The 15,237-nt window shown below is 33.9% G+C and overlaps 2 protein-coding genes across 6 annotated transcripts in view; both read left to right on the top strand.

Moving 5' to 3' along the window:
• Positions 1-1,039, top strand: part of LOC108774093 (uncharacterized) — a 56,187-nt gene extending 55,148 nt beyond the window's left edge. The window contains exon 2 of one of the 4 annotated variants that reach the window (XR_001940714.1): positions 929-1,006. Coding sequence is in view for 1 of the 4 variants with exons in the window: in XM_018540105.1 (XP_018395607.1) it covers positions 929-1,019 (91 nt within the window). In the remaining 3 variants the exon portion in view is untranslated. Of the gene's footprint in view, positions 1-928 lie in introns of all 4 variants that reach the window. The other 3 variants (XR_001940712.1, XR_001940713.1, XM_018540105.1) reach the window with 3 other exon arrangements.
• Positions 1,040-1,588: 549 nt separating this feature from the next.
• LOC108774092 (trehalase) overlaps positions 1,589-15,237 on the top strand; it is an 18,051-nt gene continuing 4,402 nt past the window's right edge. Inside the window, exons 1-6 of one of the 2 annotated variants that reach the window (XM_018540104.1) lie at positions 1,589-1,744; positions 10,728-11,510; positions 11,860-11,993; positions 12,801-13,354; positions 13,546-13,798; positions 14,010-14,400. In XM_018540104.1, coding sequence (XP_018395606.1) covers positions 1,608-1,744; positions 10,728-11,510; positions 11,860-11,993; positions 12,801-13,354; positions 13,546-13,797 — 1,860 coding nt within the window. In that variant the 5' untranslated portion in view covers positions 1,589-1,607 and the 3' untranslated portion in view covers position 13,798; positions 14,010-14,400. Of the gene's footprint in view, positions 1,745-10,727; positions 11,511-11,859; positions 11,994-12,800; positions 13,355-13,545; positions 13,799-14,009; positions 14,401-15,237 lie in introns of those variants that run through there. The other variant, XM_018540103.1, reaches the window with a different exon arrangement.

Raw genomic sequence — 15,237 nt, 5'->3', positions numbered from 1 at the left:
CATTTATATTGATAAATCGTTTACTATAATACATTCTATTAAATTTACAACTATTAGGAACTATATTTATTCATATTACATAGGTGGCTGTCGTAATATCAGTGTTAATTAATTACGATACGTAATATATTAATTCGCAAAATTCAACTATAATATTTTTAATTAGTACTCCGAGAAATGTTTCGAGATATTCTCAAGGTTTTTCGTCGAGGTCGACTTCGCTCGTGAAAATCGACGAAAACTTTATCGCTCTAAATTGACGGCTTGTAAAGATATAAAAGCGTTACTTTCTTCCTTTTATTTTGTTTTTCAAATAGTAACAGGATTGATTACCTCTTCGAATTATTCGCGAGTTATTTGATTCATTGTGATAAATTTTTTTCAGAGTCGTTCCTCATTGTGCACGACATATTTATCGGTAATGTATATCCAATTGTTTTAATGCGATTCACAAATCACAACTCGCCGCATAATTCAAATGCGTTGAGTGCAATTAGCTAATGAGAGTACAGCAATCGATTTACCGGTTCTGATATTATACCTATTACATATCGCTATGTCGAACGACTTTATGTTTCCTTGACGGAAAAACGCAGTAAGAACCGAACAGTACGTGTTATTTCAAGGAACGTATTACGTTTCTCCAATTTCTGAGAACATCATTTATTATTTCAGTAATTTGATTTGTTTTCACGAATACAGGTTTATGAAATACCATAATACACGTTGTAAAGCTTCTCTACCAAGATCTACTTAGTTAGATACGTCTTATCGTACATCGCGGTAAGAAATCTTTTATAAAGAAAGATATTAGAATGTTAATGTCATAAGTATGTGATTGCGATATCTGGTAACGAAAATTCCTCTTGCGCGTGATTTTACGTACGTCTTTCACGTCTAACGTTTGTTTTTACGTTTTATGTTGCAGGGGAGATGCGGCCTCGCTATTGGAGCTGAGACCGTCCCGTCGGCTGCGAAAGTTTGTGGGCCCGCATCCAAAATCGATTACGAAAAAGTAAGGATCATTCGCGTCAGGATCATCAACCGCGCACTTCATCACCCTCGTATTCCACGCTCGAAAAAGCTAAGCACGAGAGACACTCGAATATAGCCGGGTCTAACCAAAAAAGAAAAAAAGAAACGGAAAAATCGAACAACGAAGGAACGGGGGAGAAACGTTTAACGAAGAAAGCAAAGTCATTAGATCAAGAGTGAAAGAGGAAGAGAGAGAAGGAAAAAAGCGAGAGATACGTTAAGAATAAAAAAAGAAAACGCGCATATACAATCATAACGTCGAGGAGAGGCTTTTCGGTTCTTTCGATAGAAAGCAAGGAGGGAAAGTCGGAGAGAGACGGTTAAAATCTGGCTTTCGGTACACGCGTGGTTGGTTTTTTTTTCTCGTTTTCATTTCGCGCTATTTTCCCGTAAAACCTCAAGAGAAAGAGTGATGCGCCCGTGCTTCTCCGCGCGTGCTTGTGTAACGTAAAACCGGATCGCGATATATTCGGCTGACACGGCAGTAACAAACAAAAAGGAAAAAAAAAAAAGAAAAAGTAGATCGTACACGCACGCACGTATAGTAATACGAGACCGAGAGAGCGAAAAAAATGGCCATGGTCCCGACATGCTCCGTTTTGATGTTTCGTCCTTTGGTGCACGCTGCGCTCTTCACGTTCCTCGTCGTTCTTCCGAGCACTTCTATCGCGGATAACACGGGCACGACGAAACCGCCTCCGTGCTCAAGGTAAGTGTCTCAGAGAACCAGCCAAACGAAATTCATCCTGTATTCAATCCACCCCAAGAACTCGACTCGAACTATATCTCGCACTCTTTTTTTTTTTTTTTACCAACGTTTCATTGTTTGCGATGAAATTACTCGTTGTTAACACATAATTGCTTAAATGACGTTAGAAACCGATACTGCTGTCGCTGGCCTTCGAAACTGCGATAAACTGCGGTCAAGTCACATTTTCCATCGTATCATGCGAAAAATTTTCAACATCAACGATCTACCTATTATCGGCGATTAAGAATATTAAAAAAATTTTTTATTGCTTGTCCTCATAAATAAGTTGCATTAATTCAATCGATAAATATTCTTAATTAAAGCGACTGAAGACATTTCAAATGAAGAAGAAATCTTGAATAAAACGTTTGAAATTTTTCTAAAACTGCTTTGTCATTCAGTATGAATTTATGTAGATTCTATCAGAGTTAAATATTTGAAATCAAATGCTTTACGCCACTGACTTATACGTAACCCATTATGTTAGATGCATAATAGCATAAAATTTTATATCCCAATTATTGTACACTTACCTCACTAATCATCATTGATCATCGTTTGCGAAGATGGAATTACAAAATGACGTAGGACTAATTAGTTAGGACTAGGTATTATCACATTTTCCATAAATGCATTTGAAACTAGAGATTATTACGTAAAAAAAAAAAAACAAGAATCGTTTGTCGTTAAGTTAATTGTTTTTGTTTTTACCACCAACTATTTCATTTAAATATATTTTTTAAATTTAAAATAACATACAATGTCAATATACATTTTAGAGTTGTTCGTCGGCCGTGTATGAAAATCTTATTTTTACGGTGGTTTATTTGATGCATTTGATTTAAAATTATTCTATTGTAAGAAATACAGAGATGCAAAACTATAACAAAAATTCACTTAATTATCAGATCGTGTATACAAAGTAAAATATTAGTATGATTGCCAATAGCAATATCATCACAATTCTCAATTTTCTCAAAAAAAATTTAATAAATTCGAAAATGGATTTTTTCGGAAGTAAAACATATTTGTACGAGTATTTTTTTTAACAAATAGATTGTTTATATAAATTACATAAAATTCTAAAATTTTTTATTTATTGTATATATAATATTAATTTTATATATATAAATATATATATATCCGCTACTATTTATCAAAGAACTACAACATTAGATGAGTATATTCCGACATTTATAAATCCGACAGCTGACCAGTCTGAGGTATCAAACGTCTCGAGGAAATGTCACGAAACTTCAAATGATATCTTGTCGACAACGATGATGCACATGCGATAAAAAATAGTCGTGTCATATACGTCATTCGTAAAGTTCCTCGATGGACTAGTAAACAATTTTGTTTGCATATAAAACTCCCTTGTTCTTCATTTTATGTCCCATTTTGTACATTATTTATATTTGAATTTTTAAAGAGATTTTTTTATTGTGCAACTTCTTTGTAAGATATATTTTTTTGACAATGTTATTAACTCATCTAAATTATCATTTTTCTAACACTTCATAACTTACAAATGAAGTTCGTAATATCGTGTTTTTGTTATTTAGGATTTTGCCCAAGTGATTCTTATTTTACTTTTTGGCGTAGACGCGATCACATGCTGCGGAAACATACATAGAAAAATAGTCTGCTTTTCCGAAATTATATCAGTACTGGTTTCGTTAGCGTATCTACATCTTTTTTTATCGATATTTCATTCCAATGTTAAATAAAATATAGAATATTAATTATTATTAGGAAATAAATTAGAGAAAATCAACTTTTTATCGGCAATGTTAGATTTTAAAGATACAATCGATTTCTTGACTGTGAATTCTAACAGATAAATTTAAATTTGTAAAAAATAAGTAAAATATATACAATTTCTACACGATAAAAATTAGTTATTAAAATTTTCATAGATAAGTATATTATATATGTAAGAGTTTTTTTTAGATCTTTACACACTTGAGAATGATACAAAAATTTGAACTGAAATTCGAAAAAATTATGGACACGGAGTAAAAATTTCATTTATTGCAGAAGATTAACAAAAAGAACACATTAATACGCGACTTCGGAGTGAACAATATTCTACTTATTAGATTCGAATAAATGTGCCGCTCCTCAAATTTTGTACCTTTCTCTTCCTTAAAAAGTGCCATTATACAATGTATAATTATACCTTTGACGCACTAAGGAATCTGTGTCGCTTTAAACCGACGAGATTGCATATGCGATACTGCAGTATTAGCAGGCACGCGTGACGCGAGCATTTAGGGAAATGACCTTAGCAATGAACCTCGTCCTGGAATCAGACGCGTGGCAAGTTGGGCTCTAAATTATCGTGTTCCGCAAGCACAATGAGCGTGACCTTTACAGTGTCTGTACATGTATGTGTGCACATGCTAATGGAGTGCGTCGATTTGCAACGGAAACTTTTCACTCGTACGATCGATGACGTGCAGCCAGCATCTCTATCTAAAGATTTGGCGTTCGTTCTGTACTTGCCGAGATTCCGCAAGAAGCGCGGCTGGTGCACGTCGAGGATTATTGTTACGCTCGTGTAAATGGAAAAACATATTGTTGAAGTCACACACACACACACACACACACACATATGTATATTTATGTAGCACGCAACTTTAAAAATATTTTACATGCGATATATAAGATATTTTTAACTGAGTGATTACTCGGAATTGATACGAGAAAGAATCAGGTTGCCGTAATTGCGAAACTGCTTTGCTTTTTACAGATACGTCACGGTTCTTAAACAAAGCGAGCAATGAAGGGTATCGACTTGTTAATATAATGTTAGATAAAGCAGTAATTGTGTATCGTGTGCCTTATAATTCTGCATATTCTTTTAAACAGCTGTTAGAAATTTACTATCATTCGATATACGACATAAAATATCTATTATTAAAATTTTGAATTTTATCGTTATGTAAGATGAAGTTTATAATAACTAGCACAATTTTGAAGGAATTCTGGGCAAAATGTCAATTAAGTCAAGATGTTTATCTCATATCGAGATTTCTAGAGATATTAAAGAGATTTTCGTATGCAATTTCGCGAATTTTGGCATTGCGCCATTTCAACACAAATCTACGTACTATTTTCCGCAATGCAGAGAAAAATCGTCCAATGAAAAAATATATATCTGATATTTATTTCTTGATAAAATTGCTTTAAAAAGACGTAATGACTTTTTTCTTAGAGTGCTTAAGGATCACGATATCACAATTTGCGAATGGTAGATTCTGATATGGAATTACTTATACCTGCTCATTCACGGATGTAAAATTCGGTAATGTTTTTCCAGAAGACAAAAGCTTCTTGTACTTACACGATGCAAACATGTTTATCGAGTATAAGTGTGTCGCAACATAGGTGCAGATTCGAATCACGTCTTCGAGATAACGTGCACCGTGTATATTCCGGTAATGGGCGCACATTTAATCGCGACAACGATTAACTCTGCTGATCTGTCGATTCTGTCTTTTTCACTGAGACGCGCATATTTCGGTTTCAACTATCCTTGATTATGATTTCAGCGCGTAGGATAACGCGACGATGTACAAAAGGATATGAGAGGCGGCACGCCGAACACGCTTAGAGCTTAGTAAATTGAATCTTCCGGAGAATCTTTCGAATGACGTCTTAATAAAGTGGCGCGATCAGGCCACTTCTTGGCCGAGACTGCAATGACATTTCAGCCTAATGCCCGTTTCTACCAATGTAGAGTAATCTCAGTTCAACTTGCTCCTCATCTTTTTCTGATATTCTTAGAACTAGAAAAAGATGAAGAGTTAGTTGAACCGAGATTAAATTAAAAACGCGCATCGGATTTTCGTCGAGAGATCTATTTAATTCGACAGCGTTTGCTTATAATATGTAAATGAATATTTATATCCGGCAGGAGACTAACGTGTGACACGAATGTGTACAGTATATCAAATGCAGATCTTCTGTCGCATGATGCAATACCCGCAGTCACATTTAACATTAATTAAATCAATGTGTAATTATAAACGGTTTATCGCCGACATCTAATGATCAGCTGCACGGTTGTTCGAACCTGTTCGCGATAATTATTGCCATTTTCCATGATAATTTTTTTACGCCCAGTTAATGTAAAACATAATGCTAGTCTGCATTGCGATCGATATATTATTTGAGAATAATAAATATAGAAGCTAGTAATTTAAATTAGATTATCATGTGAGCAATATTTATTAATTAGCGATATATATCATGCACAATTGTGGACGTACGTATGAGGTTTAGTAAGGTTTAGTAACCAGCTCGTGCGGCGCGATAATGTTGAAAACTGAATAATTACGATTATCGCATGCACGAATACGTATTCAAACGAAATTATCATGGGTACTGCTAAATTACGCAAACGTTAAAATCGCACTATCATTCCTACGCCATCGTTTTCATCTATCTGAAAATGTATTAACATAGATAATCTGACAACGGAACAAATAAACTTGACATGAAAAAAACTTCTTTAAATAATATTCTTCTAGGAACAACAATAACTTGACGATCATATATCCGATTTTTGCAAAGATAGATATTTTTCCTTTAAAAAATACTCCCATATTATATGACGTATCTCGGTTAAAAGATGCTTCCGCGCGTGCAGTTATTCCACGCGGATAATTATATTTGTGTTAAAAGGATCATACCGTCACGTAATCACAGATTATTAATCAGGCGCTCACAAATCGGAGGCCCCGCGGAAATTTTCACACTTTTGCCGCGCTAAAAAAAGAGTCTGATAATAACAAAAGTTGAATGAAATTTTAATCAAATATCCGGTATATATATAATATAGTAATAAAAACTAATTTTATTTTTCTGAATATTTAATAAATATCAAATGATTGATATTATTATATTTCGATATACTTACAAAATTTAGAAAAGAAAAATTATTTTTTAGATATTATTATAAATAAAAAGAACACCAAAAATAAAAAATCATCAAAGAAAAAGTTATAAAGGATTATAGTAATAATAATAAGAGTAATTAATTTCACTTTTTATTTTTGTATTAATCTAACATTTGATTGAAATTATTTTACTTAATATTTGATAGCTTATATATATTATTAGTTTTTTTTTAGTGCGGATTTTCGCGGTAATCGTGTTAATGAGGCGACTCGTGGGTCGGTTTCCAATACGAACGGGAAAACCATATTGTATATAGATATCTCTTGTAACATATTCGCGAGACACGACTGTAGCGCGCGTATTACTAATGATAATCAGGCGGCACATTTCGCGAGCTGATCGCCAGCTGCCTCGCGCATTCCGTCACGCGAATAACGCGCAGGATCTCCTTCATTCCACGCAACGCACAGACACCACGACCGATTTCATTCCTAACCGCGAAACGAGCGAGCACGTGCACGCAGGGATCGCGTTCATCAAGGCCGTCCAGGAAAGCGGGAGTGACACGATTTCGCACGTACTGGTGCCCGGGCTGATCTACATGTTCACGAATCCACGCGATATCGCGCAGCCCGGGCGGCGCGGCGCGCGGCGTGTCCGAGATCATTGAAAAATAATCCATGCGAGAGAGAGGAACGGAAGCGAAAAGAATGCAAACAGTCCAAACAAAAACTTGTACGGAGATGTGAATATAGTACTAATAAGCACTATATTTGCTTGTGTTGGTCTTACGACAGTAGAATCATTTGTTAACGAATTGATTCGAAGAAACTTTTATATATCACGAAACTTTTTTAATATAAATTAATTTCAAACCGAATCAATGCCATAACGGTCGAAGCTGAATCATGGGTGCTTCTAAATGATTGCGTGTGAATTTATATACTACGTATGTAATTTCTTGATTGCGCGCCGAAATTTATTCAGACTTGAAATGCAACACTAATAAACTACCGCAGTAATATCACGAGTTAAATTGACTAACAATTTAACGATTATTGATGCTGTTTACGCATCTTCATATTGATCTTAATAATGTTAAATAACTAGGGTTGGGTAAGTTAATGTTCTTTTTAACTGAATAAAGAGAGTTAAAGTTAATGGCTTTACAAAATTAATAAAGTTAAGTTAAAAGTTGAAGGAATAAAAAATTAACTTAAAGTAGGCTAACAAATCAATATTGAATTAACTCAAGTTGAAAAAAAAGTTAATTTCGAAAAAAATTATTTTTTAGATCAAAATGTCCTAATTTTTCTTAAAATGAGATTAAATAACTACAATATAGATTATTAAGTAAATTTAATTTTTAATTTTTTTATTCACATGTGATGTAAGTATATAACATATAACGATATAACTATATAAGTTATATAACTTTCAAAAAACAGCCAACACATAGAAAAGATACAAGAGTGATTTTACATTTTTTAAAATTACATTTTAAGTTAAAAATCAACTATCAATAAAAATACAACGTATCGATAATGACAAAATATTAAATAATAACAATACTCATAGTTCCTCAGAATCACATACATTGCAGAATTACATGCGCGAAAATTAATAATAATAATAATAATAATAATAATAATAATTCGAGATGGTATTAAACTAGTGCATAAACCAATCAGAAAGCCGTATTAGCATCTTAAGACATTCCTTGAGATTTAGACTATATTCGGACTATGGATTCCGCCCTTAGTCTTATTATATCTTATTATTTTTCTAAGATATTTAAAAGAAATAAAAAAATTTTTTAACTTAAAAAAAGTTAAAAAGTTAACGTTTAAAAGTAACTTGGTTAAGTTAAAATTTAATCCATTTAAAATTAACTACGTTAAGTTAAAAGTTATTAACTTTTTAACTTTTTTTTTAACTTTTAACGTTTTAACTAGTTACTACCCAACCCTGTAAATAACCTATTAAAAACTGTAAATAATTAATTTTTTATTGCGAAAAGTATCTCGGCCGAGAGTCGAACCCGAATCTCTGGCATTCCATGCGAGCGTCCTAAGCCTTTAAACTGCCTCGGTAGGTTATTCAACATTATTAAGAACGATATAAAAATGCGTAAACAGCGCATGAATAATATCGTTAGTCAATTTAACTCGTGATATTACTGTGATAGTTCATTAGTGTTGCGTTTCAAGTCTGAACAAATTTCGGCGCGCAATCAAGAAATATACATGTACGTAGTATATAAATTCACACGCAATTATTTAGAAGCATCCGTGTTTCAGCTTAAATTGCTGTGGCATTGTCTCATTCGGTTTGAAATTTAGCGATCCAATAAATTAATTTAATTTAATTTATTGTGTACTTTTGATATTTAGCTCGCTACGCTTCGTAATTTTATAATTTTTAATAATCGTGACAGAAACAGATTTTTCATATTTACGACTGTTGTCGCATGAATACTCGTTTGAATAAATACGTTTCTTTTTATGAGCTCTGATCTAATCCCGGCCTACTGAAGGTATTCCCGGAAGAGAATCAAGATTGCAACGTCACATAGGAAAAAATAAAATTATATAATTGGATTAGAATTTTATTACTATTAAGCAGAGTTGGGTAAGTTAATATTTTTTTAAATTAAACTAAGTTAAAGTTAATGGCTTATAAAATTAATAAAATTAATAAAATTAAGTTAAAAATTGAAGGAACAAAAAATTAACTTAATTATAATTAAGTTAAGATTGAATTTTAATTTCAGTTAAAAAAAAAGTTAATTTTGAAAAAATTTTTGAGATCAGAATACACAACTATATAACTTTTCTAAAATGAAATTATTTTAATATAAATATAATTATAAATATTATAATATAGATTATTAGGTAAATTTAATTTTTTTATTTACGTATAAGTTATATGTATAACTATTCAAATAAAAAATACTGATAATATTGCAGTATTACATGTAACAATTAATAATAAATTATTATTAAATTAAAAATAATTATTAAATTTCCATTCTCACGTAATTTTTCGATTAAAAAATATGTAAGATATATATATGTCCCAAAAATCAAACAGTTTTAATAAATAATTAAAAAATTTAAGAAAAGAATAGTTATATTTAAAATGTGCTTTAAAAAGAATATTGTATTATAAGAAATTTTTACCAAAAAAGATAAAAAGAATTTCAATTAAAAAAAAATTAATTAATTGATTTAAAAGTAACTAAATTAAGTTAAAATTTAATGCATTTAAAATTAAGTTAAGTTAAAAGTTATTAACTTTTTAATTTTTTTTAACACTTTTTTTGTTTTAACTAGTTAGTATACCCAATTCTGCTATATATTAAGCAGCTAAATTCCTTACACATGCTGCCTGCACATCATTATTAACATGTTATCATTGTTTATGAAGATAATAGATAATTCTGTTTTGCAATTCGAAGCCAGTTTTTTTTTTCTTGCAATTAGTGGTTCTAGTTTCCTTTATCCTTATTGAAAATCGTACGTTTTAAAATATGTTTTGCTCAAGTGTGGAGGTCGGGACATTGGTCCAGATATCGACCCAACCGCGAAAACCGCGAATAGTTGAAAAGCGTGCCTCATAGATCACTACAGGATTACACCACAGCTCAGTTCGAAACATTAACAAAGCTTCCTCTAATACAGGACTTTGCACTGCGGTGAAAGGAGATTTGGAGGCCATCTAATTGATATCATATTTATGAAATTAATTAATAACAGGAACTCTTATGTCAACAATGTTCCTTATTAAAGCTATATTCATAATCGTTATCTTGTTGTTACCATAAGTCTTCATAAATTACCAGTCCCGTTTGTTATTTCTTCATACACATTCGTCCTTTCTTTTTACTCCGGTGCAAAGTTCGTCCTATCGATTTCATTCACGTAACACTCCCGCCTTGACGAGAGAGACCACCGTCGCGACCAATTGCACGCGATCGAGAGGGTCTCGTGCTCGTCGAGTAGCCAAGTAGCCATGTACCGTGCCTTTCCAGTGAGATATACTGCCACGGCGATCTGCTGCACACGGTACAAATGGCCGGCATATACAAGGACTCCAAGTACTTCGTTGACATGAAAATGAAGCGACCGGCAAACGAGACGCTGACGTCGTTCTGGACCTTCATGAAGAGCATGAACAACGCGCCGAACAAGCACCAGGTGGAGAAGTTCGTCAACGACACGTTCGAGCAGCCGGGTTATGAATTCGAGGACTGGGACCCGGCCGACTGGACGGCCACTCCCAAGTTCCTGCAGAATATCGAGGATGACGAGCTGCGGAAGTTCGGCTCCGATCTCAATCACATCTGGAAATTGCTGGGCAGAAAGATGCGGGATGACGTTCGGATCAATGAACAGCTCTACTCGATCATCTATGTACCGCACCCGGTGATCGTACCCGGCGGACGATTCCGTGAGTTCTACTATTGGGACTCGTACTGGATCATCAAAGGCCTGTTGTTATCCGAGATGCAAAACACCGTCAAGGGCATGCTGAACAATTTTGTTATGATAGTGGATAAGATCGGTTTCATACCAAACGGCGGTAGAATCTACTATGCGATGCGCTCGCATCCGCCACTATTGATACCTATGGTAGATGAATATCTAAAGATTACCCACGACCATGCCTGGCTGAAGGAGAACCTCTGGTTACTGGAGAAGGAGTTCAACTTCTGGATGACCAACCGTACCGTGGATATTGAGAAAGACGGGATTAACTATACGCTCGCTAGATATTACGAAGAGTCATCAGGTCCCCGACCGGAATCCTATAAGTGAGTATCACGACTTCGTAATAGTGTGAATGACGATGCGGATTTTGAGAGAAGCTACATGATCTAGAGTTAAAGCATACACGCGGAGATGTTATTCTTGGCGATATTTATGCTTATTATCTTTACGCCAGTTTATAAGTGTTAATTTTGGTGTGTTGCGCAACACACAAATTGTTCGTGAGAGATTCCAACTCTCTTACAAGAAACCAGCATTAATTTTGTTCTATGAGTAATTAGTAATGCTAATTATTAGAGTAATTAGCATTAGTAATGCTCATTTTTTTTCGATGTTAATTCTGACAATTGATTTTCATCCTTCGGTTTTTTAATCTCGCGATTTGGTGATCAGGGAGGACTATCTGACGAGCCAAAGTTTTCGAACTGCCGAAGAAAAGGACAATTACTATTCGGAATTGAAAACAGCTGCCGAGTCCGGATGGGATTTTTCCAGTCGATGGTTCGTACACGAGGGTACCAACAAGGGTAATTATCATTCTTTAATTGCTTTCCGCGCGATGAAAATAAAGGCCTTTATGAGTGAGCGGCGTTGGGTGCAATAGTATAACATGCGAACTTATGAGTATGATTTGAATATAACTTTAATGGTTAGATAAAATGTTATTGTCACAGAGGCGACAGAATTACAAGCTCAATAATAATATCCGCGTGATTAAACAAGGAAAAACATATATTTATATATAAAATAAACGTATATGTTTATATATAAAATAATATTTATAAAAATAGAATGTAGGAAGTCCCGTATTAAATAATTTTTTTTACATGTAGATTCTCTGATTATCCGCGATGCTCATTAGTAATTATCGTACACTAAAAGAAACTAAGAACGCAATCCTGTTTATTCGTCATAAATTTTTTTAATGGATCGAACCGAAGCTATAATGACGTATTACACATAGGTACATGAGCAGCATTACCCACAATTATCGTGCTATTCCACATTAAACACCGTATCTTCAATGAGATCTGCGCGTACTTCAAGGTCCTCTGGCTCGTTTCTTAAGTGAAAGTATTGTTCGAGGCATCGGTACTCTAAAATTTATTTTTGCAAAAGCTGCACGTAGTGTAACTGAAATCGTTAGATCGTGTCATTTTTGCACACCGTTTAAATTGTCTCTACCTCGCTCAATTTCATCATAATAATTTAGCTTATCTTTTAAAATAGTTTTAATGAATTGTGCTTGGAGGGATATAACTATCGTTATATCTTCATAAAAGCGACTTAGCTCGTAAGAGAGAACTAGAAGTTCATAGCTAGATGGATTTCAGGTAATCTGACAAATCTCAAGACCAGATCGATAATTCCGGTCGATCTTAATACCTTCTTATACCGAAACGCCATACTGCTAGCGAAATACAATCGTCAGATGGGTAATGAGACAAAGGCCGTGTATTACGATGACTTGGCTGAGAAATGGAAAGAGGCGATCAAGATGGTATTATGGCACGAGGAGGTGGGTGTCTGGTTGGACTATGATATATTGAATGACATCAAGCGAGACTACTTCTATCCTACCAACATTTTGCCACTCTGGACAGACTGTTATGACACTTCTAAGAGAACTGAATACATATCGAAGGTACTCAAGTATCTGGAAAAGAATCAAATCATGTTAAATCAGGGCGGCATACCGACGACATTAGAACATTCTGGTGAACAATGGGACTATCCCAATGCCTGGCCGCCTCTCCAATATTTTTTCATCATGTCGCTGAATAACACGGGTGACCGATGGGCACAGAGATTAGCCTACGAGATTAGCCAGAGATGGGTCCGTAGCAATTATAAGGCTTTCAATGAGACTCACAGCATGTACGAAAAGGTAATTCTCATGAAAAGAAACGAAAACAGGAAAAAATAGAAATGAAATAAAAGAATACAAATGTATGTACATTGCGAGTTTGGAAAAAAAATGTTGTGAATGTTAAAAAATAATTTTTAAGTTTACATTGTTTGCGCAATTGTTTTCTGAATAAATTTTTAAATTGAGAGTAAATTGAATTTTGTTTGCAGTATGATGCGACCGTCTCGGGTGGCCACGGTAGTGGAGGTGAGTACGAAGTACAACTTGGTTTCGGCTGGTCAAACGGACTCATTATGGTATTGCTGGATAAGTATGGTGACAAGTTGACCGCGGAGGATTATTTCTCGGCAGACGCCGTGGTTGAAAATGCAGCGTCACCGCCGGTCGTTTCAACAGCTGGTCAAATGTTGACTGGACTTCTAGCTCTTATCATATCATTAGCAGCAGGATTTATAGGGTGAGGTGAGTGTCGAATCGATAGAATTAATTCTTTACAATAAAAAGAACAATGGGAAAGACTTACAAACATTTTTATAATTAAACCTAATTTATAACAGCCTATTTATGTATAAACTTATAAAATCGTACCAAAGTCTTTTCTTCCATTAATTAATTATTAGTACATTAATTAATTAGTAGTACTTAAAAGAATATTTTTTGCTTTCTGTTTCAGACATCCATGTGACCTAAATCAACTAGCATAAAATTCGCGAAAAAATGCATTAGAAAGATCGATCGATGATAGTAGATATTTTTAGTCTTGAAGAAACGGAAATCGATTTAAATAATATTTTTGCTTTTCTTTCTCGCTCGTTTGATTTGTATGATTTTAATAATTGAACGATCGATGAAGAAAACGTAAAACGGGTATAAAAGGACCAAATAGAAGCAAGTGCGGGCACTGTTCTTCTTGTATTATTGTAAGACACTCCAAGTGTGCGATGGGGCCTCGAAAACAGCATTATTTTTATTCTTTTGCCACACATGCTTCCAAAGAATATTCTATAAGCGATAGGAAATATTATAATTAACGATATTACTTTGCATTTAAGTAACGTTTTAGAAGGGACATGCATCTTTTTTGCCTTACTTGCGATATGTCATTGATATATCGTACTTATTGTTAATTGTTTAAATTTATTATGATATTATCATACGACATTATCTACTGCTCCGCACTTTACATTCCTCGTGATTTATGATTATTTTATTGAAAATATCTGTAGTACGTAATATCTCTGAAATTGTCTATCTCTAAGAGTATATCGCCAGTACGCCTAAACATATCTGCAAACATGTGCCTTCTTAGCTATGAAATTATGTCATTATATTATTTATAGGAATATCATGGCCCTTCTCACTGACGGCTAACGTAGACAGGACCTATTATCATTAGACAATCGTCTATTACTTAATCGCTCCATCAGACGTGCGCTGTTATGAGGTATATTCTGTGATCATTTAACGAACTATTTCGCTGGTCGAATTATGTTCTACTATCCTTCCATTGCAGGAATTATTCTTTATCTTTAGATCTAAAATTTTTTAAATACCGCAGGCGATATCTCAAATTTAGTCTCTACAACATATACTATATATAAACTGATGTACATTATATTTTATTTTGAGATTAGCCATTGATACACTACTGTACTAGTATTATTAGGATAGATAAATTATTATATCGCGTATATCTACGTAACAAACGAAAATATCAACGTCTTCAAGATTTTCTGGAGACCGATTCCTCAGAGTAAGGTTTCTCGACAGGAAAAAGGAAAAGTATAAAGGTGAGAAAATGAGAAAATTAAGAGAACAGTTTGGCAAGACTAGTTACAAAATAAAAGATACAACAGGAAAGATCTCTCTCTCTCTCTCTCTCTCTCTCTCTCTCTCTCTCT

Source organism: Cyphomyrmex costatus, unplaced genomic scaffold (assembly GCF_001594065.2).
Source record: "Cyphomyrmex costatus isolate MS0001 unplaced genomic scaffold, Ccosl1.0 scaffold230, whole genome shotgun sequence".
Lineage (NCBI taxonomy): Eukaryota > Metazoa > Arthropoda > Insecta > Hymenoptera > Formicidae > Cyphomyrmex > Cyphomyrmex costatus.
The sequence above is the reverse complement of the archived record's forward strand: the minus strand, read 5'-3'. Positions and strand labels throughout refer to the sequence as shown.